Raw genomic sequence first — 24547 nt, forward strand, 5'->3', positions numbered from 1 at the left:
TAGTCCTAGGCCTGAGGGGGTCCCCCTACAGCTTTTCCTTTCCATTTTTCTGCCACGGACTTGCTTTTCAAGGAATGGGATACTCCAGAATTAGGTCTTAAGGTAGCGAAAGCAATGGACAAGCTTTACCCCCTGCCGGAGGACGCCTTGGACTTATTGAGAGTTCCTAAGGATGCTGCAATAGCAACAGTCACGAAAAAGACCACCATCCCAGTTACGGGGGGAACGGCCTTTAAGGATTTGCAGGACCGCAAATTGGAGGTCCAACTTAAGAAGATTTTTGAAGTCTCGGCTCTGGGAGTCCACGCGGCTATTTGCAGTAATTTTTCCTTACGTGCGGGTCTCCATTGGGTGCAACAGCTGCTAGCCAACGAGTTGCTTATGCAGGAAGAAGTGCTTCAGGCGGGCAGGCTGGAGTCCGTGATTGCCTACAGTGCGGATGCTTTTCATGATCTGCTTCGCACCTTGGCCAGAACTATGGTATCGGCGGTGTCTGCACGGCGTTTGTTGTGGCTCCGTCACTGGGCAGCAGATGTTTCTTCTAAATCTCAGCTGGGTTCTTTTCCTTTTAAAGGTAAGCTGCTTTTTGGCAAAGAGCTGGAGGACCTGATTCAGTCTTTAGGCGAGAATAGGACGTATTGCTTGCCGGAGGATAGGCCACGGTCCAGGGGGTCCTTTGCTTCGCGCTTTTGTTTCCGAGGAGTTCGGAGGCCTCGGACTTCCAGAGGATCTGTCTCTTCCTTTCGGCATAACGCCAGCAGGCAGCAAGCGTACACGCAGTCCTTTTGTGGGCAACGATTTGGTAGACCTGCTGCCACCCAGAATGCGCCGGGCGGAAAGCCCTTGCAATGATGTACAGCCTTCCTCGGTGCCAATGGTGGGAGGCAGACTGTCCCTATTTTACGAGGAATGGGCCAAAATCACTTCGGATCAGTGGGTCCTTACTGTGATAAGACACGGCTACGCGTTAGATTTTGCACGCCAACCTCGCCAGCAGTTTCTGGTCTCGCCCTGTGGTATGGCAACCAAACGCAGAGCAATAAAGGACACGGTGCAACGGCTCCTCGACCTCGGCGCCATTGTTCCGGTTCCTCCCGAGGAGCTTTGGAGGGGTCGATTTTCCATTTATTTCGTGGTACCAAAGAAGGAAGGAATCTTCCGACCCATTCTCGATTTGAAAAGAGTCAACAGGTGACTCTGGATTCCTCGGTTCCGCATGGAGACGTTGCAGTCCGTTATTGCGTCGGTGCATCAGGGGGAGTTTCTGACTTCTCTGGATCTCACGGAAGCATATCTACACATCAGAATACAGCCCGATCACCAGCGATTTCTCAGATTCGCGGGGCTGGGTCGGCATTATCAGTTCCAGGCTCTACCCTTTGGGCTTGCCATCGCTCCCTAGACGTTCACCAAGATCATGGTGGTGGTGGCAGCTCAGTTATGCCAGGAAGGATATTTGGTCCATCCGTACCTGAACGATTGGCTGATTCGTGCAAAGTTGGCATTGCTCTGCCAGGAGGCGATACATCGAGTTCTCCAGTTGTTGAGGTCGCTGGGTTGGATAGTCAACGAATCCAAGAGCTGACTGGTACCTTCCCAGGCGCTAGAGATTTTGGGAGCTTTGTTCGATACCCGACAGGGGACGGTGTCTCTCACTGAGGAATGTATGTTAAAGCTTCAAGGTCAGGTTCGAGCCTTGAAATCCAAGCCAGTCCCAATGGTTTGGGATTATCTGCAGGTGCTCGGTTCCATGACTTCGATGTTAGAATTGGTTCCCTGGGCTTTCACTCACACGCGGCCCTTACAGTCCGTATTGCTGTCCCGATGGAATCCGCTCTCGGAGCAGTTTTATCTCCCTTTGCCCCTTCCAGAGTTGGCTCGGTGCAGTTTGGATCGGTGGTTATCCCCGGTCAACCTGCAGCGCTTATCTGGTTGGGGGCGGTATGACTGCAGAAGTCAGTGCAGGGCCAGTGGTCCCAGGAGGATGCTCGCTAGTCCATCAACCGTCTGGAGACCAGAGCAGTGAGATTAGCTCTGCAGGCGTTCCTTCCGCTTCTCCGGGGCAAGTCGGTCAGAGTGTTATCCGACATTGCTACAGGTGGCCTATATCAATCGTCAGGGAGGAACCAAGAGTCAAGCAGTGGCAATGGAAGCTCGTCTCTTGATTTCCTGGACTTCCTCAGTTGCCATCATCTAGACCCCAGCGAATGGGAGTTAGTGGACGAAGCCTTTCAGGTCATTTGTGCCCAGTGAGGCACACCCGCCATGGATCTCATGGCGACATTCCAGAATGTGAAGGCTCCTCGGTTCTTTTCTCATCGCCAGGACACGGGAGCAGAGGGTGTGGACGTGCTGGTTCTTCCATGGCCAATGGACGTTCTGCTTTATGTGTTTCTGCCTTGGCCTCTCATCGGCCGAATTCTTCGCAGAATAGAGCTGCATCCGTCGGAGGTAGTTCTGATAGCTCCCGAGTGGCCGTGACGTCCTTGGTTTGCGGATCTGGTGAACCTCGCCATAGCGACTCCTTTACGATTCCCAGACATTCCAAATCTGCTTCATCAGGGGCCCGTCTTTTTCGACCAGGTCGAGCACTTTTGTCTAGCAGCATGGCTTTTGAGAGGAAATGGCTGAGTTCTTGGGGCTACTCCGATGCTGTGGTAACTACCCTCTTGCAATCTCGTAAGGTTTCTACTTCCATTTTATTTGTATGCGTTTGGAAGGTCTTTGAGGCCTGGTGTCTCGACAGGGGGGCTGTTCCCACTCGGGCGTCCGTGCCGGAAATCTTGAGTTTTCTTCAGGATGGTTTGTCGAAGGTATTATCGTGTAGTTCTTTGCGTGTGCAGGTGGCAGTGCTCGGTTCCTTATAGGGCATCATTCACGGTGTGAAAAGCAAGTCATCCTGATGTCTCTTGTTTTCTACGAGAGGCAAAGCATTTGCGTCCGCCGGTGAGACAGCCTTGTCCCTCCTGGAATCTGAATTTGGTTCTGAAGGTTTGTGCGGGGCACCATTTGAACCGTTACGCGCAGCGACGTTAAAGGATCTTACCTTGAAAGTGGTGTTTTTGGTGGCCATTGCGTCAGCGCACCGACAGTCGGAACTTCAGGCTCTATCGTGTAGAGAACCCTTTCTAAGAATCTCGTATTCAGGGGTGTCTCTGCGCATGGTGCCCTCCTTCCTGCCTAAGGTGGTATCGTCTTTTCACTTGAATCAATCGGTTGAATTGCCAGCTTTTTTGGACCTGGATAGATCGGACCCTTTTTATAAGGAATTGAAGAAGCTGGATGTTCGTAGGTCATTGTTGCGATACCTGGAGGTTACTAACGGGTTCCGAGTTTTCTGATCACCTTTTTGTTCTCTGGAATGGTCCCAGGAAGGGTAATGTGGCTTCAAAGACTACCATTGCTAGGTGGCTAAAGGAGGCCATAAATTCTGCTTATTTGTTGAAAGGGAAGTCCTTTCCATTGGGTATTCGGGCGCATTTGACTCGTTCACAGGCTGCATCCTGGGCTGAATGTCAGCAGATTTCCCCAGACGAAATTTGCAGGGTGGCTAAGTGGAAGTCCTTGCATACTTTCGCCAGGCATTATCGATTGGATGTTCAGGCTCCAGAGACTGGTGGATTTGGAGAAGGTGTGCTAAGAGCAGGCCTCTCCGGATCCCATCCCAAGTAAGGTTAGCTCTGGTACATCCCAGGATGTACCAGAGCTAACTGATCCAGGTACGTACAGGGAAAAGAAAATTAGGTCTTACCTTTGATAATTTTCGTTCCTGTGGTACCACAGATCAGTCCAGAGTCCCACCCATTTGTCTTCAAAGGGAATGGAGATTCCGCACTGCTATCGTTCTTTATAGTCAGCTCTGTTGATTTGTTTGTTTCTTGATTGAACACGGGTTCTCTATCCATTTGGGGGATTGATGAGCCAGTCTGCGGTTGTTAGTTTACTGTATATAGTTCATGGAGGTGTTTGTTTGTTTTGGGCTGCTTTGACATTAAGTAATACTGCCAGACTGTAGGTGGCACCATCCTATATAAGGTGGAGTTTTGTTTGATAAACTTCTGTCTCCATCTGCTAGAGGGGGGCAAAACCCAGGAGTCTGGACTGATCCGTGGTACTACAGGAACGAAAATTATCAAAGGTAAGACCTAATTTTCTTTTAATTAACGATTAATGAAAAAAATTTATGAAATTAAATTAAATTAAAGACAGGTACTGATCATACTAGATGAAAAATACAAAGACCGCCATAAGTAGCATACAAGAGTTGTTTCACATTCGTCGTTGCTGTATCCTGTGCACGGAATCAGCACTTTTGATTGTTAATTGATTATTTTGAAGAAAGGCCATTTATCTTTGAACAATACACTCCTGTAAGATTGCTATTTATGCAAACAGGGAAGATTCCTTTTAACCCCCGACAGAAGGCCCTGATGTTTCACCGGCAAATGGGCTTCATCAGGGGGAGAATACCAAGAAGCGTCCCTGTATTTAAAAAAGCATGTATTGAGAATGTCGGTATATAAAAATCCGAAATAAATAAATAAATAAATAAATAAATGTTCCCTGTACGTACCAGAATCAGTCCAGATGGTGGGTTATGTCCTCCGTCCAGCAGATGGAGACAGACAAGAACTTCTGAAGGCGCTGCCATATAAGACAGCCTATCAAGTATCCCTCTTCAGTATCTTTCTGACTCCAGCAGATAGGAGCAGGGGAACAGTGGTTCCCCATTACACTCGTCTTAGTGTATTTCTTTCATTCTTTTTTTCTCAATTTGGTACTTATTTATTTTATTTATATTCTTTTTTATACCGAAATATAGCAGAGAGCCTTCATTCCGGTTTACAGTGTAACAGTGTAACAAATTTATACAGAGAACAGTTATAACATATAGATTATAACATTATACAAGGAGAGAATATATATATTTATAACATCTCGGCAAAAGCAGAGTATAACAAGTTAGCATGAGACAAAAGGGATTAATTATGCATAAACTTATTAAGAAGTATTAGTGATCAAGATGATGGTTGGGATAGGTATATATAGATCATATCATTCTGAGTATGATTGTCTAAACAACCATGTTTTTAGTTCTTTTTTGAAATTTTTGGAATCTTTGATGGAACTAAGGTATCCTGGAATAGAGTTCCATTCTTTTGGTCCAGCTATAGAGAAGGCTCTATGTCTAGTAGAGGATAGTTTTGCAGATGAGAGCGGAGGGATGAATAGTTGTAATTTGTCAGAAGATCTTGAAGAGCGGGGTGATTTGTGGATTGTAATCATGTTATCCAGGGATGAATTGTTGTCTTTGTAAATTTCATTGTGTAGGATGGTTAAGGTTTTGTATTTTATTCTTTGTGAAATGGGTAACCAGTGAAGGTTCTTTAGGGTTGGGGAGATGTGATCAAACTTCTTTTTTCCAGTTAGTACTCGAGCAGCAGCATTTTGAAGTAATTGTAGTGGTTTTAGGGAGGATTTAGGTAGTCCTAAGAAAATTGCATTGCAATAATCTAGACTTGAGAAAATGAGGGTCTGAAGAATTGTTCTGAAGTCATTCGGGTACAGTAATGGTTTGAGGTGTTTTAGGATCTGGAGTTTATGAAATCCTTCTCTCGTTTTTATAGCAATGCAGTTTTTTAGGCTCAGGTCATAATCAATCCAGATGCCAAGATCCTTTATTGGATTTTTCATTTGTATGTTGGAGTTGTCGATTTGAATGTATGGAATTTGAGAGGGATGAGTTGAGAAGTTTCTTTTTATTAAGATCCATTCGGTTTTGTTCATGTTTAGACATAGTTTTAGTTGGTTGAGGAAGGTTTTGATTGAGTTGAGGTATTTTACTGTAAGGTTTATAGCTTCTTCAATGGTAGATGTTATGGGGATAAGTAGTTGAATGTCATCAGCATAAAGAAAGAAGGTGATGCCAAGATTGGAGATGAAATTACATAGTGGAAGGAGATAAATATTAAAAAGGATGGCAGATAAAGCAGATCCTTGTGGTACTCCTGTATCTAGAGGGTAGGGATCAGATGAAACGTTATTAAAGGTGACTTTGAAAGACCTGCCTTTTAGAAATGAAGTAAACCAATCAAGGGTATTTCCAGTAAGGCCTATGTTGGCAAGACTTAATATTAGTAAATTGTGATCCACTGTATCAAAGGCAGCAGATAGGTCGAGCATAATTAGTAAATGGTTCAGATTGTTATCAAGGCCTCTTATTAATTTGTTAGTTAGGTTTAACAGAAGGGTTTCGGTACTGCGGTTCTTTCTGAAGCCATGTTGAGCGGGGTGGAGTATGTTGTTGGTTTCAAGATGTTCATTTAGTTGCAGCAAAGCAGTTTTCTCGATCAGTTTAGCAAGTAAAGGAAGGTTTGAGATAGGACGATAGTTACTTAGGTCATTGGGATCTGTATTCTTTTTCTTTGGGATAGGAGTAATAGTTGCAGTTTTCAGATTGGATGGGAGAAGACCTTCTTCAACAGATTTGTTTATAATTGAGGCAAGTATAGGAGAAATAATATTTGATATTTCCTTTAGAATTCGGGTAGGAATAGAATCTAGTTCATGTCGAGCAGGGTTTATTTTTTGAAGTAACTTTTCCAGTTTAATGCTGGAAATTGGCTCAAACTTTGACCATGGAGTTGGTGGAGATGTATTGAGAGGGATTTTAAAAGAATGAGAGTTGTTAAAGGAATCTGAGATTTTGTCAATTTTGTTTTTAAAGAACTTTGCTAGATCTTGACTCAGGTTGTTAGTGTTGGAGGTTTGATTGCTAGAGTTGTTGGTTTCTATAAGGTTCTTTACTATGTTGAAGAGGGAATTTGATTTGTTTGTGGCGTTTTTGATCTTTATGCTGTAATAATCACGTTTGGGATTTAGGATTGCTTTCTTGTATTCAGCAAGTTTTGAGCGATATCTTTGAGTAGTTGTTTGGCATTTGGATTTGCGCCATTCTTTTTCCAACTTTCTGAGGTTAGATTTTAAATTTGAGAGCTCAGAGTTGAACCAGGGATTGTTTTTTGTTCTGTTATGTTTTATAATTTTTGTTTTCTCTGGATTTATGTTATTTGCAGTTTGTTTTGTTATATTGAACCAGGACTGGGTTGCATTATGGATACTGGATAAGTCTAAATTTGTGAGTTGTTTTCCCAATTCTTGCTTGAGGGAGTTGAGTTGGAAGGGTGGTCTGTATTTGAAAGATAGCGGTGTATTATATTCAGATGAGTTGTTTGAGATACTGTACTTGTACTGTTGTGTTGAGGAATCAAGTTTAAAAAAAAAAAGAGTTAGCTTTAGCTTCAGAGAGAGAGAGAGCCTAGAGCCTGGCTCTCCACTGAGCCCTTGCCAACAGATCTCTCTCTGTTCTTTTCTCTGGCTGTCGTCTGCCTTTCTTCCTGCCTCAGGTAGCGGGCTGGGGTAAGTTTGTCTCTTTAATTTTTCAGGGCTCTCTACATCGCGCCAGGCCTCGGGGGGGGTGCAAGTTGGAGGTCTCCAACCTCTCCCTCCCCTCGGACGCTATCTGACCCGCGGCCCCGCGACGCTCATTCCCCAGGGCCGCTGCCAGCCGGGAGGTCACATTCCCCGGTGCGCCTTCTAAGAAATCGGGTTGGTGGGGTGATTGACGCGGCCTCTCCAGGTCCCGGAGCAACAAATCACAGCGCAGTGAGGATCGCACTTTTTCCCGCGCTCTTCCTCCCTCCTACTCCCCCCCCCTCGGTGACATGCCGAGATCAGCGGCATGTACCGCATGTGGGCGGCCCGGGTCCCGGCTATCCCGGGAGGGTATTTGTACTGCCTGCCTCCCCGGCGGGGAGGGCAGTTCGCAGCTACGCGGTCAGGACCAAGTCGAGGGACAGCGACAGCCTCCGATCCCGCGGAGCGCGGGAACGGCGGCCATTTTGTTGCAGCATGCCATGGACTCAGGCTCCTCGGAGGAAGAAGCGGAGGCCCCGTTTCCAGTTTTTCCTCCGTCCCTGGTCCCTGTGCAGCCCCTGGATTCGGGGCCCCAACCGGGGGTCTCTTCATCTCGGATCCCTCAAGGCCCACCACATTTACTCCAGATTTTATATTGCTAATGCATAACGCCTACTTGACCAGGATGTCTCACCCTCCGGATCTCCCTCCTGGGCCACCCCCTCCCAAGCTTTCCCGTGTGGATCTGCTTCCCGGGGAGAAGAGTTCCCTGTACATACCCAGATCAATCCAGTATAGCTGGGTTTTGCCTCCCCACCAGCAGATGGAGACAGAAAAAAACTTGGCGGACTCTGTCCTATACCCCTGAGAGGCCACCTAGTGTCTGCCAGTATTTTTCTGTCTCCATCAGATGGTGGAGGTGCACAGCCTAGTGTCTCTTAGAGGTGCTAAGTTTAGGGGTAGTTTGTCTGCTTTTAGTGACTTAGCGCTGGTGTTTTTTTGTTAGGGGAACTTTGTCAGGGTTCCTTTAAATTAAAAAAAAAAAATTAAAGAAGAGAATCAGCAGAAGCAGCGTTTAGCCTCCCAGGGGGTTGCCAGGTCCTGGTGGGACCATCCCCCCTGGTATTCGAGGCTGTAGAGCAGAGGGTTGGGGACTCTGAAAACTGCCGTGGCAAAGGGTGATGCCGGGGGTCCCGGCTCTCTCAACCTCAGCCAGCCTGACTTCGTCCAGGTAAACAATAAAAAAAAAAAATACCAGGAAACTTGCCTTTTGTGTGTGAGGACCCTCCAGCCGGGTGTTCGCTCCATTTTTGCCGCATTTTGCTGCGTTTTCGCTGCTTTTCCAGCCCGTTATTCGACCGGGAACTTCGACTGATCGCCACGGTTCTTTTTTCGGGGAGCATAAAATCGAGCCCAGGGATATGCCGCATGATGCGGCCTACTCTGGCCTGTGGCAGTGCGCGTGCGCGGATTTCCCGCGCTGGGGTCTGCAAGGCCTGTCTCTCTGGCGGGGAAGGCCCGTTGCAGGATTTTCAGCACAAGGCTGCTAAGGACAGCTCCAGGCCGCGTCAGGAGCCGAGGAGGCCTGATCGTGGGGGGCAGAGCTAGTATCCTTTCCAGCTGAGTGCAGGATTGGAGGCTCTATTGAAAACTTTCAGGGACCAGGAAAGAGCAGCGCTGGAGGTGCTGGGAGAGGGGTCCTTTCCTCCTCCGCTCACCCCGAGGCCGGCTACCCCTGGAGGAGGCACAGTCCCGGATGCCCAGGAGGGGGATTTCTCGGAAGAGGAGCAAGACCTAGAGTCCGATGATTCTTCTTCTTCGTTCTCCTCAGAATTTGTCAAGATGCTGCACAAGTTCTTCAAGGCCCGCAAGACGGAGAAGGGGTCACGCTCCAAGTTGCCCCGGGAGTCCTCTTCGTGAAAACGCTCCAGGTCATCAGTGGGCGGAGATGCTCCCAAAGCGAAGTGCCCTCTCCAGTCTTGGTCCCGGCCAACAGAGTCGTCTCAGATGGACTCGTCGGATGATGACCTGGCATCTTCATTGGCCCCGGGGGAGGGACAGGAGGAAGATCCGGATCTGCACCCTCAGCCATCCAAACCGGGGGTTGTCCCGGCGGTGGAGGGCGATGATCCCAAAGTGGTGCGGCTGTTCTGAAGAGATGAGCTGGGACCACTGATACCAGTCATTCTGGGGGAGCTCGCTATTGAAGTCCCACCTGAGGATTCCAGGTTTGGGGCTATGGATTCCGTCATGGTGGGTCTCCGAGGTCTGGCTCATTCCTTTCCTTTTCATTTGTTGGTCATGGATCTCTTGTTCAAAGAGTGGGACAATACAGATCTTGGCTTGAAGGTCGGGCGGGCGATGGACTAATTGTATCTGCTCCCGGAGGATGCTTTGGAACTCCTCAGACTTCCCAAGGTGGACGCTGCAGTCTCCGCAGTCACAAAACGGACCACCATTCCGGTCACGGGGGGTACTGCGTTGAAGGACTTGCAGGATCGTAAGCTGGAACTGCAGCTGAAGAAGATCTTCGAGGTATCGGCCCTCGGAGTCCGGGTGGCGATGTGCAGCAGTTTTGCACAGAGGGCTTGTCTCCGATGGATTCAGGATTGGCAGGCAGAGGCAGACCTTTCCGATGCGGCAGCGATGCGGGCTAGCCGGCTGGAAGCGGCAGTGGCGTACAGCGTGGATGCCCTGTATGATCTCCTGAGGACGTCGGGTCGGACAATGGTTTCAGTGCCTGAGCCCGCAGGCTCCTCTGGCTCAGGCACTGGTCAGCGGATGCGTCTTCTAAAGCGCAGTTGAGTTCTTTGCCATCAAGAGGAAGCTCCTTTTTGGTCAACAGCTGGAGGACATGATCAAGTCTCTGGGAGAGAATAAGGTCCACAGGTTGCCGGAAGATAGACCTTGGTCCAAAGGTTCTTTTCCTCAGCGGACTAGATTCCGGGGGAATCGTCGTTTCTGGTCTTCACGGTCCACCAGGTCGTCGTTTCGTCAGAGCGCGCCCCGTCAGGCTACTTGGAGCCAGTCCTTTCGGGGCCATCGCCCAGCCGGAGACGGTGCTCCACAGTCCCACGGGGGCTCCAAAACCGTGCAATGAAGTGAGGCCGGCCCACCCTTCCGTTCCCAGAATCGGGGGAAGATTAACTCGTTTCCGGGAGGCATGGGCCCAACTGACCTCCGACCAATGGGTCCTCAGCATAATAGCGCACGGCTATGCCTTAGATTTTGCTCGACCAATCAAGGAGCATTACATATGTTAAACTTGTTCGATGTAAAGCGCCGCCACAGGCACTAGTTTCATGTTACGCTGTGAACCGATGTGATATCATTGATGAATGTCGGTATATAAAACCGTTAAATAAATAAATAAATAAATAAATAAATAAATAAAAATAGTGTCCCCTTGCACGTACCGCCTAAAGTGCCGGGCGGTACAAGTCACCTTGCAGCGCCTGCAAAATCTGGGGGCCATAGTTCCAGTGCCCTCAGGGCAGCTAAGGCGTGGGCACTACTCCATCTACTTTGTGGTACCAAAAAAGGATGGCACCTTTCGTCCCATCCTCAATTTGAAGCGGGTGAATCGCGCCCTGAGGGTACCCCGTTTTCGGATGGAAACGCTTCGCTCTGTCATAGCGTCGGTGCACAAGAGGGAGTTCTTGACATCGCTGGACCTGACGGAAGCGTACTTGCACATCCCAATATGTCCAGACCATTAGAAATACCTGCGGTTTGTGATCCTGGGGCGCCATTTTCAGTTCGGCGCCCTTCCATTCGGTCTCACGATGGCGCCCACGGTATTTACCAAGGTGATGGTGGTGGTCGCGGCCGCCTTGAGACGGGAGGGAATACTAGTACATCCCTACCTGGACGATTGGCTAATTCGAGCAAAGTCGGAAAGCCTCTGCAAAGCCGCTGTAATGAGTGTGCTCTGGATGTTGGACTCCTTAGGATGGGTGGTCAACCCCGAGAAGAGTCATCTGGTTCCTTCTCAGACCTTAGAGTTCCTGGGGGCTCGCTTCGATACAGCCTTAGGAAAGGTATTTCTGACCGAAGAGTGGATTTTGAAGCTCACGTCACAAGTGGCAGGTTTGCAGTCTCTCGCTCGACCCAGAGTCTGGGATTATTTGCAGGTCCTGGGCTCCATGGCTTCGACCATAGACCTTGTGCCGTGGGCGTTTGCACATATGCGTCCTCTTCAGTCAGCCTTGCTGTCCCTTTGGAATCCCCTCTCGCAGTGCTTCCACCTTGTCTTGCCGCTGTTGGGCGGGGCGAATTCCAATCTTTGATGGTGGCTTTCTCCACACAACTTGCTGCAGGGGGTGGATTTGGAGACCTCCTGTTGGACTGTAGTGACCACGGATGCCAGCTTCTCCGGGTGGGGAGCGGTTTGTCAGGATATAGCAGTCCAGGGACAGTGGACCAGGCAGGAAGCCTCCTGGTCAATCAATCACTTGGAAACCAGGGCAGTTCGATTAGCACTCCAAGCCCTCCTCCCACTGGTGGAGGGCAGGTCGGTGAGGGTGCTCTCCGACAATGCGATGACGGTAGCCTACATCAATCGTCAGGGCAGCACCAGGAACTGTCCAGTGGCGGCAGAGGTCCAGCTCTTGTTCCTCTGGGCGGTGCAGCATCTTTACCGGATAGTGGCTTCTCACATTGCCGGCGTGGACAATGTCCAGGCGGATTTTCTCAGTCGCCACCAACTGGATCCCGGGGAGTGGGAACTCTCCGATGACGCCTTTCGTCTTCTGTGCAACCGGTGGTCCAAACCGGCCATGGATCTGATGGCGACGTACGGCAATACCAAGGCCCCTCGGTTCTTTAGCCGGTGGAGAGAACCGGGGGCAGAAGGGGTGGAAGCGCTGGTCCTCCCCTGGCCCAAAGACGTCTTGTTGTATGTGTTCCCACCATGGCCATTGGTGGGAAAGGTTCTACGCCGCATCAAGGTGCACGCCAGCAGAGTGATTCTCGTGGCACCAGAGTGGCCGAGGCACCTGTGGTTTGCAGACCTCCTGAATCTGGCAGTGGACAGTACTGAGGTTTCATCCGTCTCCAACGCTATTGCGGCAGGGCCCCATCTATTTCACAGAGGCAGATCGCTTTTGTCTAGCGGCATGGCTTATGAAAGGCGTCGGTTGAGGAGTAAGGGTTACTCAGATGCGGTGGTGACCACGCTCTTATGTTCCCGTAAAACTTCTACTTCTATGGCGTATGTTAGAGTTTGGGGAGTGTTTGAGTCCTGGTGTATCGACCACCAAGTACAGCCATCCAGGGCGTCTATTCCGGAAGTCCTGGATTTCTTACAGGCAGGCCTAGCCAATGGTTTGGCATTCAATTCGCTGCGGAGGCAGGTAGGGGCCCTGGGCAGTTTTCAAGGAAAGGTGCAGGGGATTGCACTGGCCTCTCACCCGGACGTGGTTCATTTCTTACGAGGCGCTAAGCATCTTCATCCTCCAGTCCGGAGTCCTTGCCCATCGTGGAGGTTGAACTTGGTGCTGAGAGCACTTTTTACTGCCCCTTTTGAGCCCTTGCGATGTGCGACCTTGAAGGATCTGACTTTTAAGGCGGTTTTTCTGGTGGCTGTTTCTTCCGCGAGTCGGGTATCCGAGCTACAGGCTTTAACGTGCAGGGAGCCTTTCTTGAGGATTTCAGAGGCAGGGGTCTCCTTGAGAACCTTTCCTTCCTTTCTCCTGAAGGTTGTATCCTCCTTTCATTTGAACCAGTCCGTGGAGCTCCCTTCCTTCGCGGGGTGGACTCTTCTTCTCCAGAGTCTAGAGATTTGCAGAAGTTGGACGTGAAGAGAGTTCTATTGCATTACTAGGAGATGACGAACAGTTTTCGGCTCTCGGACCATCTTTTCGTGCTGTGGAGTGGGCCCAGAAAGGGGCAGAAGGCTTCTAAGTCCACGATTGCACGTTGGTTGAAGGAGGCAATAGCTTTGGCTTACATGGTTCAGGGTAGGCCGATTCTGTCTGGTCTTAAGGCTCATTCCACTCGGTCTCAGGTGACTTCTTGGGCGGAGTGTCAGCAGGTGTCGCCACAGGAAATTTGTAGGGCGGCTACCTGGCAGACTCTGCATACCTTTGCCAGACATTATCGGCTTGATGTTAGGGCTCCAGAGCCCGGTTCTTTTGTGGCCAGTGGGCTCCGAGCGGGACTCTCTCAGTCCCACCCTGGTTAAGAAAGCTTTGGTACATCCCAGCTGTCCTAGACTGATCCGGGTAAGTACAGGGAAAGGAAAATCGGTTCTTACCTGCTAATTTTCGTTCCTGTACTACCATGATCAGTCCAGACACCCGACCGGGGAGAAAATGGAGAGTCCACTCAGCCGGTAGCTGGTCAATATTTCTGCAAGTTTTACCGACTGCCCCCCTAGGGAAAGGTTTTGGGCATGTTTTGTTCATTCATGAGGTTTTTCGGTGTTTTCATATCCTCTGCTCTTCGGGGGAAGGTTGTTTTCTAGTTGGCAGTTCTGGTTTTTTATATAATTTCTGCTTGGGTATAGTATAATACTGGCAGACACTAGGTGGCACCTCAGGGGTATAGGACAGAGTCCGCGAAGTCTTCTTCTGTCTCCATCTGCTGGAGGGGAGGCAAAACCCAGCTCTCCTGGACTGATCCGTGGTACTACAGGAACGAAAATTAGCAGGTAAGAACCAATTTTCCTTTGTTCCTCGTTCTTTGGGCCCATGTGGACTCTTGTCCCACCTGCGTACAGCAGAAACCTTTGGCAGGGTGACCCTGGGGGCTGTTACAACCATTGCCAGCCCCCAGTGAATCTTGGACCCATTTGTCTATTGACTTCATGGTGGATCTCCTTCTCTCTAACAGCTGCACCAATATCTGGGTCATTGTCAACCGTTTCTCTAAAACGGCTCATTTTTAACACTTCCTGGACTTCCTACAGCCCCAGAATTGGCCCGATTATTTGCCCCAGCACTTTGTCTCCGACATTTTCCGTTTTATTAACCTTCCTAATAATTCCTAACATTCTGTTTGTTTTTTTGACTGCTGCAGCACACTGAGCCGACGATTTTAAAGTATTATCCAGTATGATGCTTAGATCTTTTTCCTGGGTGGTAGCTCCTAATATGGAACCTAACATCGTGTAACTACAGCAAGGGTTATTTTTCCCTATATGCAACACCTTGCACTTGTCCACATTAAATTTCATCTGCCATTTGGATGCCCAATCTTCCAGTCTTGCAAGGTCCTCCTGTAATGTATCACAATCTGCTTGTGATTTAACTACGCTGAATAATTTTGAATCATCCACAATTTTGATAACCTCGCTTGTCGTATTCTTTTCCAGATCATTTATAAATATTTTGAAAAGCACCGGTCCAAGTACAGATCCCTGAGGCACTCCACTGTTTACCCTTTTCCACTGAGAAAATTGACCATTTAATCCTACTCTCTGCTTCCTGTCTTTTAACCAGTTTGTAATCCACAAAAGAACATCGCCTCCTATCCCATGACTTGTAGTTTTTTTAGAAACCTCTCATGAGGGACTTTGTCAAACGCTTTCTGGTTCACCTTTATCCACATGTTTATTAACCCCTTCAAAAAAATGAAGATTTGTTAGGCAAGACTTCCCTTGGGTAAATCCATGTTGACTGTGTTCCATTAAACCCTGTCTTTCTATATGCTCTATGATTTTGATCTTTAGAATAGTTTCCACTAATTTTCCTGGCACTGAAGTCAGGCTAACTGGTCTGTAGTTTCCCGGATCGCCCCTGGAGCCCTTTTTAAATATTGGGGTTTCATTTGCCACCCTCCAGTCTTCAGGTACAATGGATGATTTTAATGATAGTTACAAATTTTTACTAATAGGTCTGAATTTTCATTTTTTAGTTCCTTCAGAACTCTGGGGTGTATACCATCCGGTCCAGGTGATTTACTACTCTTCAGTTTGTCAATCAGGCCTACCACATCTTCTAGGTTCACCGTGATTTGGTTCAGTCCATCTGAATCATTACCCGTGAAAACCTTCTCTGGAACGGGTATCTCCCCAACATCCTCTTCAGTAAACACCAAAGCAAAGAAATTGTTTAATCTTTCCGCGATGGCCTTAACTTCTCTAAGTGCCCCTTTAACCACTCAATCATTTAACGGTCCAACTGACACTTTCACAGGCTTTCTGCTTCGGATATATTTTTAAAAGTTTTTACTGTGAGTTTTTGCATCTACGGCCAACTCCTTTTCAATTTCTCTCTTAGTCTTTCTTATCAATGTCTTACATTTAACTTGCCAACGCTTATTTATTTATTTATTTATTTAAATTCTTTTAATATACCGATGCTCAAGACGAAGGTCTTATCGTACCGGTTTACAGCGTAACCAGGGGTAACCGATTAAATAGAAGAAAGTTACAATGAACAGGGATTATGCATTATCCTATTTTCTTCTGTTGGATCCTTCTTCCAATTTTTGAATGAAGATCTTTTGGCTAAAATAGCTTCTTTCACCTCACCTTTTAACCATGCCGGTAATTGTTTTGCCTTCCCTCCACCTTTCTTAATGTGTGGAATACATCTGGACTGTGCTTCTAGGATGGTATTTTTTAACATGACCACGCCTCTTGCACACTTTTTACTGCTCCTTTCAGTTTTTTTCTAACTATTTTTCATAATTTATCAAAGTTTCCCTTTTGAAAGTTTAGCCGTGGATTTGCTTACTGTCCCCCTTCCAGTCATTAATTCAAATTTGATTCATATTATTATCACTATTGCCAAGCGGCCCTACCACCATTACCTCTCACCAAATCCTGTGCTCCACTGAGAATTAGATCTAAAATTGCTCCCTCTCTTGGAGGTTTCTGAACCAATTGCTCCATAAAACTGTCATGTATTCCATCCAGGATCTTTATCTCTCTAGCATGTCCTGATGATACATTTACTCAGTCAATATTGGGGTAATTGAAATCTCCCACTCCCTGCCACGTTTGAAATATTTACATTAAGATTCTTTTTTGAAGCCCCATGTCCCTCCCAACGCAGCCTCGGCGAAACACGGGTCCGTGTTGGGGGACCCCTGTGTAAAGACTGTTGTTTAAAGTCAGTGGAGTTGCTGCATAACAATGTGATAATATAATAAATTCTTTGATGAACTTCTTTGGGACTACTACATTTACTTGCACTGTTGTGTGGATGTTACTTGCTTAAGTGCAGGTCTTGCTCTTGTTTGCAGTTTGGTAATTGAAATCTCCCATTATTACCGCACTACCAATTTGGTTAGCTTCCCTAATTTCTCTTAGCATTTCACTGTCCATCTCACCATCTTGACCAGGTGGACGGTAGTATACCCCTATCACTATAGTCTTCCCCGACACACAAGGGATTTCTACCCATAAAGATTCGATTGTGCATTTAGTCTCATGCAGGATGTTTAACCTGTTGGGCTCTATGCCATCCCGGACATAAAGTGCCACACCGCCTCCCGGGTGCTCCTCTCTGTCATTGCGATATAATTTGTACCCCGGTATAGCAGTGTCCCATTGGTTATCCTCCTTCCACCATGTCTCTGAGATGCCAATTAAGTCTATGTCATCATTTACTGCTATACATTCTAATTCTCCCATCTTACTTCTTAGACTTCTGGCATTAGCATACAAACATTTCAAAGTTTGTTTTTTGTTTGTATTTTCATTCTGCTTTTTAATTGATAGGGATAAGTTAGAATTTTTGAGCTCAGATGAGATTTTAGTTACAGGCACTTGGACTACTTTTCTTATTATTGGAACCTCACTGTTGGGATGCCCTAATTTTAATTCATCATTAGTATCCTTTGAAGATACCTCCCTCCGAACCATGCGCTGCTGAGCGACTGTCGGCTTTCCCCTTTGTTCTAGTTTAAAAGCTAATCTAGCTCCTTTTTAAAGGTTAGCGCCAGCAGTCTGGTTCCATCCTGGTTAGGGTGGAGCCCATCCCTTCGGAAAAGACTCCCCCTTCCCCAAAAGGTTCCCCAGTTCCTAACAAAACTGAATCCCTCTTCCCTGCACCATCGTCTCATCCACGCATTGAGACTCCGGAGCTCTGCCTGCCTCTGGTGACCTGCGCGTGGAACAGGGAGCATTTCAGAGAATGCTACCCTGGAGGTTCTGGATTTAAGCTTTCTACCTAAGAGCCTAAATTTGGCTTCCAGAACCTCCCTCCCACATTTTCCTATGTCATTGGTGCCCACACAACAGCCGGCTCCTCCCCAGCACTGTCTAAAATCCTTTCTATTCCATTGGAAAATTGTTCCCTTTAATGTATCACAAATAGGTAAATTCTATAAAAGCACTGCGTGAAGATGATAAATTAAAAAAAAACAACCACCTGTTATTCGTAGAGCTATAAATTATGCACTTGGGGGCTGATGCAAAACGGTGTGCTCAGCTGAGCAAACTGTTTAACCTGCGGTTGGACGGGCTATAAGGGGATTAGCGTGTCCAAAACGCATATCCAACCCCCGACGAAACTAATAGCGCTCAACACATGCAAATGCATGTTGTTGAGGCTATTAGTTTTTCTCCCCTGATCTAAAAATAAATATGCACCTGTCCCGCACATTTTTACGCTCAGATATTATTGCCTGCTCAGAGCAGGCGTTAATTTCTCAAAACCCCAAAAGGTTGCACAGAAAAGCAGAAAATATTGCTGACAGCCACCTCTCCTGGGCGCCCGCTGCCAAGGAGGCACTAGGGGTGCGCAATTGTCCCTAGCGCCTCCTTGGCAGCGCGACCCCTCATTTACATATTGCATCGTGCACTCAGGAGAGGTGCCTGGGCGCCCGCTCAACTCTGAGCGACCTCTTTCCGGGCTCATTTACTGCATCGGCCCCTTCATTTGAGAAGAAGGAGCATTTGACCAGCTCCATCTCTTCTGTGTCTGAATGTTAATCTCTTCCCCTTCCCCATGATCCTCAGGAAAAGGGGGAAAGCAGGAAGGGAGGGGAGTGAGAGAAAGAGATGGAGGGAAAGGAACTGGTGTGGGGATGGGGGGGGAAGGGGGCAGGGGGCAGGGCATCCTTCCATTAACCACACTTTCATGTTCCTTCTCAAGTACGTAACGAAGACGGTGGAGGTGGAGTCCCCCACGATGCTGAAGTCCCTGGCGGAGGCCGAGGACAGGAACCGAGGCCTGCTGGAGCAGCTGTCCAATCAGAGCGAGAGATGTCAGCGCCTGGAGGACCAGCTCCGAGGCTCGGAAGGGCTCACTTCTGGCCTCCGGCTCAAGGTAGGAAGACGAGGGAGGGAGTGTGAGAGACAGAGAGACAGAAATATGCCTTTCTCTGCCTGTGCTGAATTTTACAATCTTGCTCTGTACAAAAGGTGTTGACATCCTGAAAATGAGAAGGAGAAGCTGGAAGGTCCATGTTACCATTCTGGGCGCCAGAGAAAGGTTTAAAAAATATTTTATTTCCCCATTAAGAAAGGAGTGAGGCAGACATGATGTGAGTAGCACAGAGCAGCATCAATTTGCAATAACGAGCAGGAGACATGGGGGCAGTGACAATGACTGCAGACAACAGTGGTGTAGCCACGGGTGGGCCGTGGCCCACCCACTTCCTATGTGCCCACCTCTGCGGGCACATAGGAAGACCCGCGACGGCACAATGATGACATGCCTATGGGGATCCCACCCCCATGGGAACATGAGCAGAACCGTGGCAGTGCAATGATGACGTGTCTGCGGGGATCCCACCCCCAAGGACACATGAGCAGAACCGTGGCAGCACGATGATGACGTGCCTGCAGGGATACCACCCCCGTGGACACATGAGCATGACGCGTCTGCGGGGATCCCACCCCCCTCAGGCACATGAGCAGAACCACGGTGGTGAGATGATGACGTGTCTGCGGGGATCCCACCCCCCTCAGGCACATGAGCAGAACCGTGGCAGCACGATGATGACGTGTCTGCGGGGATCCCACCCCCATGGACACATGAGCATGACGCGTCTGCGGGGATCCCACCCCCCTCAGGCACATGAGCAGAACCACGGTGGTGAGATGATGACGCGTCTGCGGGGATCCCACCCCCCTCAGGCACATGAGCAGAACCACGGTGGTGAGATGATGACGTGTCTGCGGGGATCCCACCCCCGACAGGCACAATAGCAGAACCATGGCGACACAATGATGACGTGTCTGCGGGGATCCCACCCTCTGTGGGCATCCCACCCACTGTGGGCACAATAGCAGAACCGTGGCAGCACGATGATGACGTGCCTGCAGGGATCCCACCCCCCATTGGGCACAGGAGCAGAACCATGGCAGCGCATTGAAGATCTGCCCCCCACCCTGCAGGCTGAAGAGGACAACTTTGATCAGATGGCTTGGTGAAGATCGGGCTGAAGAAGACCTTGGTGATGAGACAGGCCACAGGAGGTGAGGGAGGCAAGGCTGTGAAAGGGAAGGGTGGAGGAGTAAAAATGACTCACTCCCTCACCTCTCCTCATCCCCTACCTTTCCATCTGCCTCACTCACTCAGCTTCCCTTTCCTTCCCTTCCCTCTTACTGAGAAGGGAGGGGAGGAAAAAGGAACTGAGCTAAATAAGTGGAAGGGAAGGGAGGTGATTGTGAGTGAGAAGGAAGGGGATTAGTGAGTGGGAAGGAATGGAAAGGTAATGGAGGAGGAGGGAGAGGGGAGGGAAGGAACTGAAATGTAGGAGGAGTGAGTGAGAGGGAAGAAAAGTGAGTGAGAGGGGAAGGGGAGTGAGTAAGAAGGAAGGGGCAGGAACAAGGTAGGCAGTGAGAGAATGATTGAGACTGCTGGGGATGGGAGCAGTGAGGGGCGAGTGTGAGACTCATTTCTCTTGTGTGTGTGAGTATAGGTGGGTGTGTGTGAGAGTGCATGGGGGAGGGGGGTTAGTGTGTGGGAGCCTGACAGCGAGAACCTGTGTGTATAAGTGAGGGAAAGCATGTGAGAGTGAGAGCCTGTGGTGTGTGTTCGTGTGTGTGAGAGCGATGTTAGGTTCCATATTAGGAGTTACCACCCAAGAAAAGGACCTGGGCATCATAGTGGAAAACACTTTGAAATCCTCTGTTATGTGTGTGGCATTGGTCAAAAAAGCAAACAGAATGTTTGGAATTATTAGGAAAGTGGGAACTTTTTGTGAGAAGAGAGAGAGCCTGTGAGAGCGAGAGTCTGTGTGTGTATGTGTAAGATAGGATGAGAGAGAAGAACCAGAAAGAGAAGAGAGACCCTGGAGAAAGAATTAGGAAAAGACTGATAAGGGAAAAGTGGAAAAAAGGAGACCACGACCAACTGATTAGAAAAATGAAAGGTAAAAAAAAATGTTGATTTTTTAGGAGTTGGAATATGCCATCCGTGGGAATGTGCGTTTCTCATGTATTTGTATTTGGCTCTTTCTTTAGAGTTCCACTGTTCAGAGTCTGGTTTCTCAGGCTTTCTGTTTTGGGTTTGACGGCATATTTCAGTTTCTAATTTGCAGTTCCTTATTTCTCTGTTAGGTAAGGGTGGGTCTGTGTTCTGCCTCGCCACTGGCAGACAAGCTTCAGACCTGGGATAACAAGCAGGCTACCCAGGAGCTGTGACAGTGGCTGCAAACAGACCAGGCAGGAGACCCAGGTGTGGGGTGGTTGTTACAGATGCTAACGTGTAGGTTGATGCCATCTTGTGGCTGGTTGTAATATTTCACTGTTTTCTACCTCCCCGTTCTTGTGTTTGCTGCTTGCTGGGTGATAGAATACAACATGGCACCCGTTCACTAGGAGCTTTTATTGCAGGACTAACTGCATTGCACCCCTGAAGGCTAGTGATGACTTAAGTGGCAACTGGGAAAATTTCAGGGCAGGATTTGAAGACTGCTCTCCAGCCACAGGCTTAAAGAAGTCGGTCGACATGGAGGCTGCGACATTGAGAAGTGTGATAGGCACTGATTGCCACCATGTTTATAAGCACAATCTGAGCCTTACAGAGGAACAGAGAAAGGACACGAAAGCCATCCTTGATGCATAAGAAGCCTATTTCAGACCTGCCAAACAATTTAATAAATGAAATATATACAGTATATAAGACTGCTGCAAACAACGGGAGGGTGAAGCTATTGACAAACCTCATCACACGTTTGAGAGAGAAAGCAGAGGCCTGTGAGTCTGGCCCACTGAATGATGAGCTGATGCGAGATAAACTAGTCCTGTCTTCTGCAAGAACGAGACTTAATATGTCACAGCGCAGGGCTTACTGACTCGCAAGTGAGAACTATGGAACAGGACTGGCAGGCTGACAGTGTTAATGCGACAGATCAGCGTCAGCCAAGCATAGAGGGCTACTGAATAAGTGACAGCAGGGTAGCCCACCTGAAACTAAATCTGCAGCAGGTAAGGTATTGTGGCAGCACACATAAGTGAGAGAGAGAGAATAATGCCCAGCATATGGAAGAACACGTAGGTCATACGACAGCCCAAATTGTTTCGCGAGAGCATGCCCTTCAAGTTAAAGGTGAAACGCAGAGAGCAAGCTGCATGAGTTGGAGGAGACAGCGGAGTCAGACGATTCAGACTTGCCCTCGACCCGATGTGATCTTCTCAAAGGACTGCTCAGGCACGGTGTGAACAGGAAACCAATGGTTTATGAATCTCAGATTAAATAACGTACTGCAACCCTGTTAGTCCTGGACTTTGGGATGCCATGAAAGGTCATGGTCCGAAAGACAAGATGAGGTTGGCACCAAGGGCACAACTAAGCCCAAGAAGCACCAAATTGAATCTATATTTATTTTTATTTTATTCAATTTAGACATTTTATAAACCGTCATTCCATGTATAAATCCCAGCGGTTTACAAAGTGATATTCATAGCTATAACTCAACAAACAAACAATGATTGGTTACAGAGGACGTGTTCATAGACAGACAATAATATCTATCAAGTGAAGTTATCTAGTACGTGCTGATAACTGATCTAGTACTTAAGGCAATGAGTATGGAAAAATTAAAAGGAAATGATAGTTTTCACATCTTAGTCAGAGGGTTGTTTTGAGAATTTTACATTCTCTCGTTTGATTTATTCTTCATGATTCAGTTATTCTCTTTTGTCCTCCTTGAATTTGTGGCTCAGTATATTCTGAAGTTTTTAAGTTAGTTTATATGCATTTTTGAATAGCCATGTTTATTATATTCAGGAGAGCTCATGATGCTCTTGGGACCTTTTCATACGCAGTGCAGCATCCATGGACGTACTCATGAGCTTGAGTCTGAGATGGTGAAAGCCAGTCAGAAACCATTACTGTCTGGCTCAAAATGGGAGTGCCCCGAGCTGGTCCAGTTCACCGTGCCTGCCGAACTAAACCGCAGAAGAACATCAGTGAGCCAGACTTTTGTGGGGGCAACAGCTGATCAATGTACATGATGATGATGATGACGATGTGCTTCATAGGCCAGTGGAATCTGTTCCTGGAGAAGTCCATTGTGAGCTCGATCCCAGTATTTCACCAATCCAGTGTGCTCCAGGCAATGTACCAGTAGCCATAAAGCCAGAGATAAAACATAGCTGGACAGGCGTGAAGCTGATGGTCATCTCGTACTGGTGACCGAACTGATTGACTGGATAAGCAACATGACTGTAGTAAGAAAGCCGGAGAAGCTGAGAATATGTAGTGATCCAGAGTTTCTAAACTTAGCACTAAGGAGATCTCGATGCATCAGGCCAACGCTTGAAGATGTTTTATACAACGCTACCTAAAGCTCGAGTTCCTGCAAGGTTATTTAGATGAGAAAAGCAGTCTCATGACAATGTTCTGGTTCCCCCTGGGGCAGAACAAGATGGCTCAAACTACCATTTGGAGTCTCAGTAGCACCAGAGGTGCATCAGCGAAAGCAGCACAAACTGTTATCAGGGCTTGGTGGTATTGAGTCAATGGCAGCAGGGCTCAGAGTTTCGCAACCATCCTTATCATGGGTTGCAGCGACTCTGATGAGGAAGCAGAGCACGACCAGGATGACGAGCTCTGTGCCCTAATGGATCGATGCAGGCAGGTGATGCTTAGGTTTAGTGTAAAGAAATTTCAATTCAAGGTGAAGGAATTCTGCTTCCATAGGCACATCCAGTCCTCACAGGTACTGAAAGTGGACCCAGAAAAGGTTAGAGCTGCATAGAATATGCCACAGCCTATGGATGTAAAATCCATGTGGTGCTTCATTGGATTTGTGACTTACCTAGCAGAATTCATGCCATGCCTGTCAGAGGTATGTGAGCACTTGAAGACTTCTGGATATGGGTGCAATTAACGTTGGTTCCCTGTATGTACCCGGATCAGTCCAGACCGTGGGTTGAGCCTCCTTTCCAGCAGGTGGAGACAGAATAAAACTGAAAAGGTGTTCCATATGAAGATAGAGCCCATCCTGTAACCCTTCAGTATAACCAATGTCAAAACAGAAAACAACAAACCTAGAATAGGATCAAACAAGTAACTATAAAGCTCAATTGAGCAACTGTAGAACAATGTAAGAAACATAGTATGACTATACGCTCTTGCATATATTTGGTACTTGAACAACGAAGGCTTCCGGTGTAATTGCTCAGGATTATAGCATAGAATTGGGTATCAAAATCTGTGAATCTGCAGAACAAGCTTCGAGAGGACAGGAAAAGAAAATAGAGACAGGGAAGGGCGTCTGGACTGATCCGTGGTACTACAGGAACGAAAATTAACAGGTAAGAACTAATTTTCCTTTCCCTGTACGTACCTGGATCAGTCCAGACCATGGGATGTACCAAAGCTTCCCTATCCCGGGTGGGACTGAGACAGTCCCGCTGGAAGCACCTGCCGCCCAAAAGAACCAAACACCGGCGCTTGCACATCCAGACGGTAGTGTCGAGCAAAGGTATGCAGGGACGTCCATGTGGCGGCCCTGCAAATCTCTTGTGGAGAGACCGATTGACTCTCCGCCCAAGAAGTAGCCTGAGAATGCAGCGAGTGGGCCTTTAAGCCTTCCGGAATAGTCCGTCCCTGGCAGAGATAAGCTGAGGAAATGGCTTCCTTCAACCAACATGCAATAGTGGTCCTAGAAGCCGGCTTGCCGCGGTTGGGACCACTCCAGAGGACAAAGAGATGATTGGAGACCCGAAAGTCATTGGTAACTTGAACTGCATACAAAGGACAAAGAGAGAGCAGAGTAG

At 48.0% G+C, this 24547-nt stretch overlaps 1 protein-coding gene and 1 long non-coding RNA gene across 4 annotated transcripts in view; one reads left to right on the forward strand and one right to left on the reverse strand.

The window, feature by feature from the left end:
- The window catches only part of LOC115085803, a 160237-nt gene that overhangs the window by 135099 nt on the left and 591 nt on the right, over nt 1–24547 (reverse strand). The window lies entirely within an intron of this gene.
- KIFC2 (kinesin family member C2) overlaps nt 1–24547 on the forward strand; it is a 147215-nt gene that overhangs the window by 56863 nt on the left and 65805 nt on the right. For all 3 annotated transcript variants that reach the window (XM_029592229.1, XM_029592230.1, XM_029592231.1), the window contains exon 8: nt 18465–18638. In XM_029592229.1, the coding sequence (XP_029448089.1) occupies nt 18465–18638 (174 nt within the window). The remainder of the gene's footprint in view (nt 1–18464; nt 18639–24547) is intronic.

This window comes from Rhinatrema bivittatum, chromosome 2, assembly GCF_901001135.1.
Source record: "Rhinatrema bivittatum chromosome 2, aRhiBiv1.1, whole genome shotgun sequence".
Lineage (NCBI taxonomy): Eukaryota > Metazoa > Chordata > Amphibia > Gymnophiona > Rhinatrematidae > Rhinatrema > Rhinatrema bivittatum.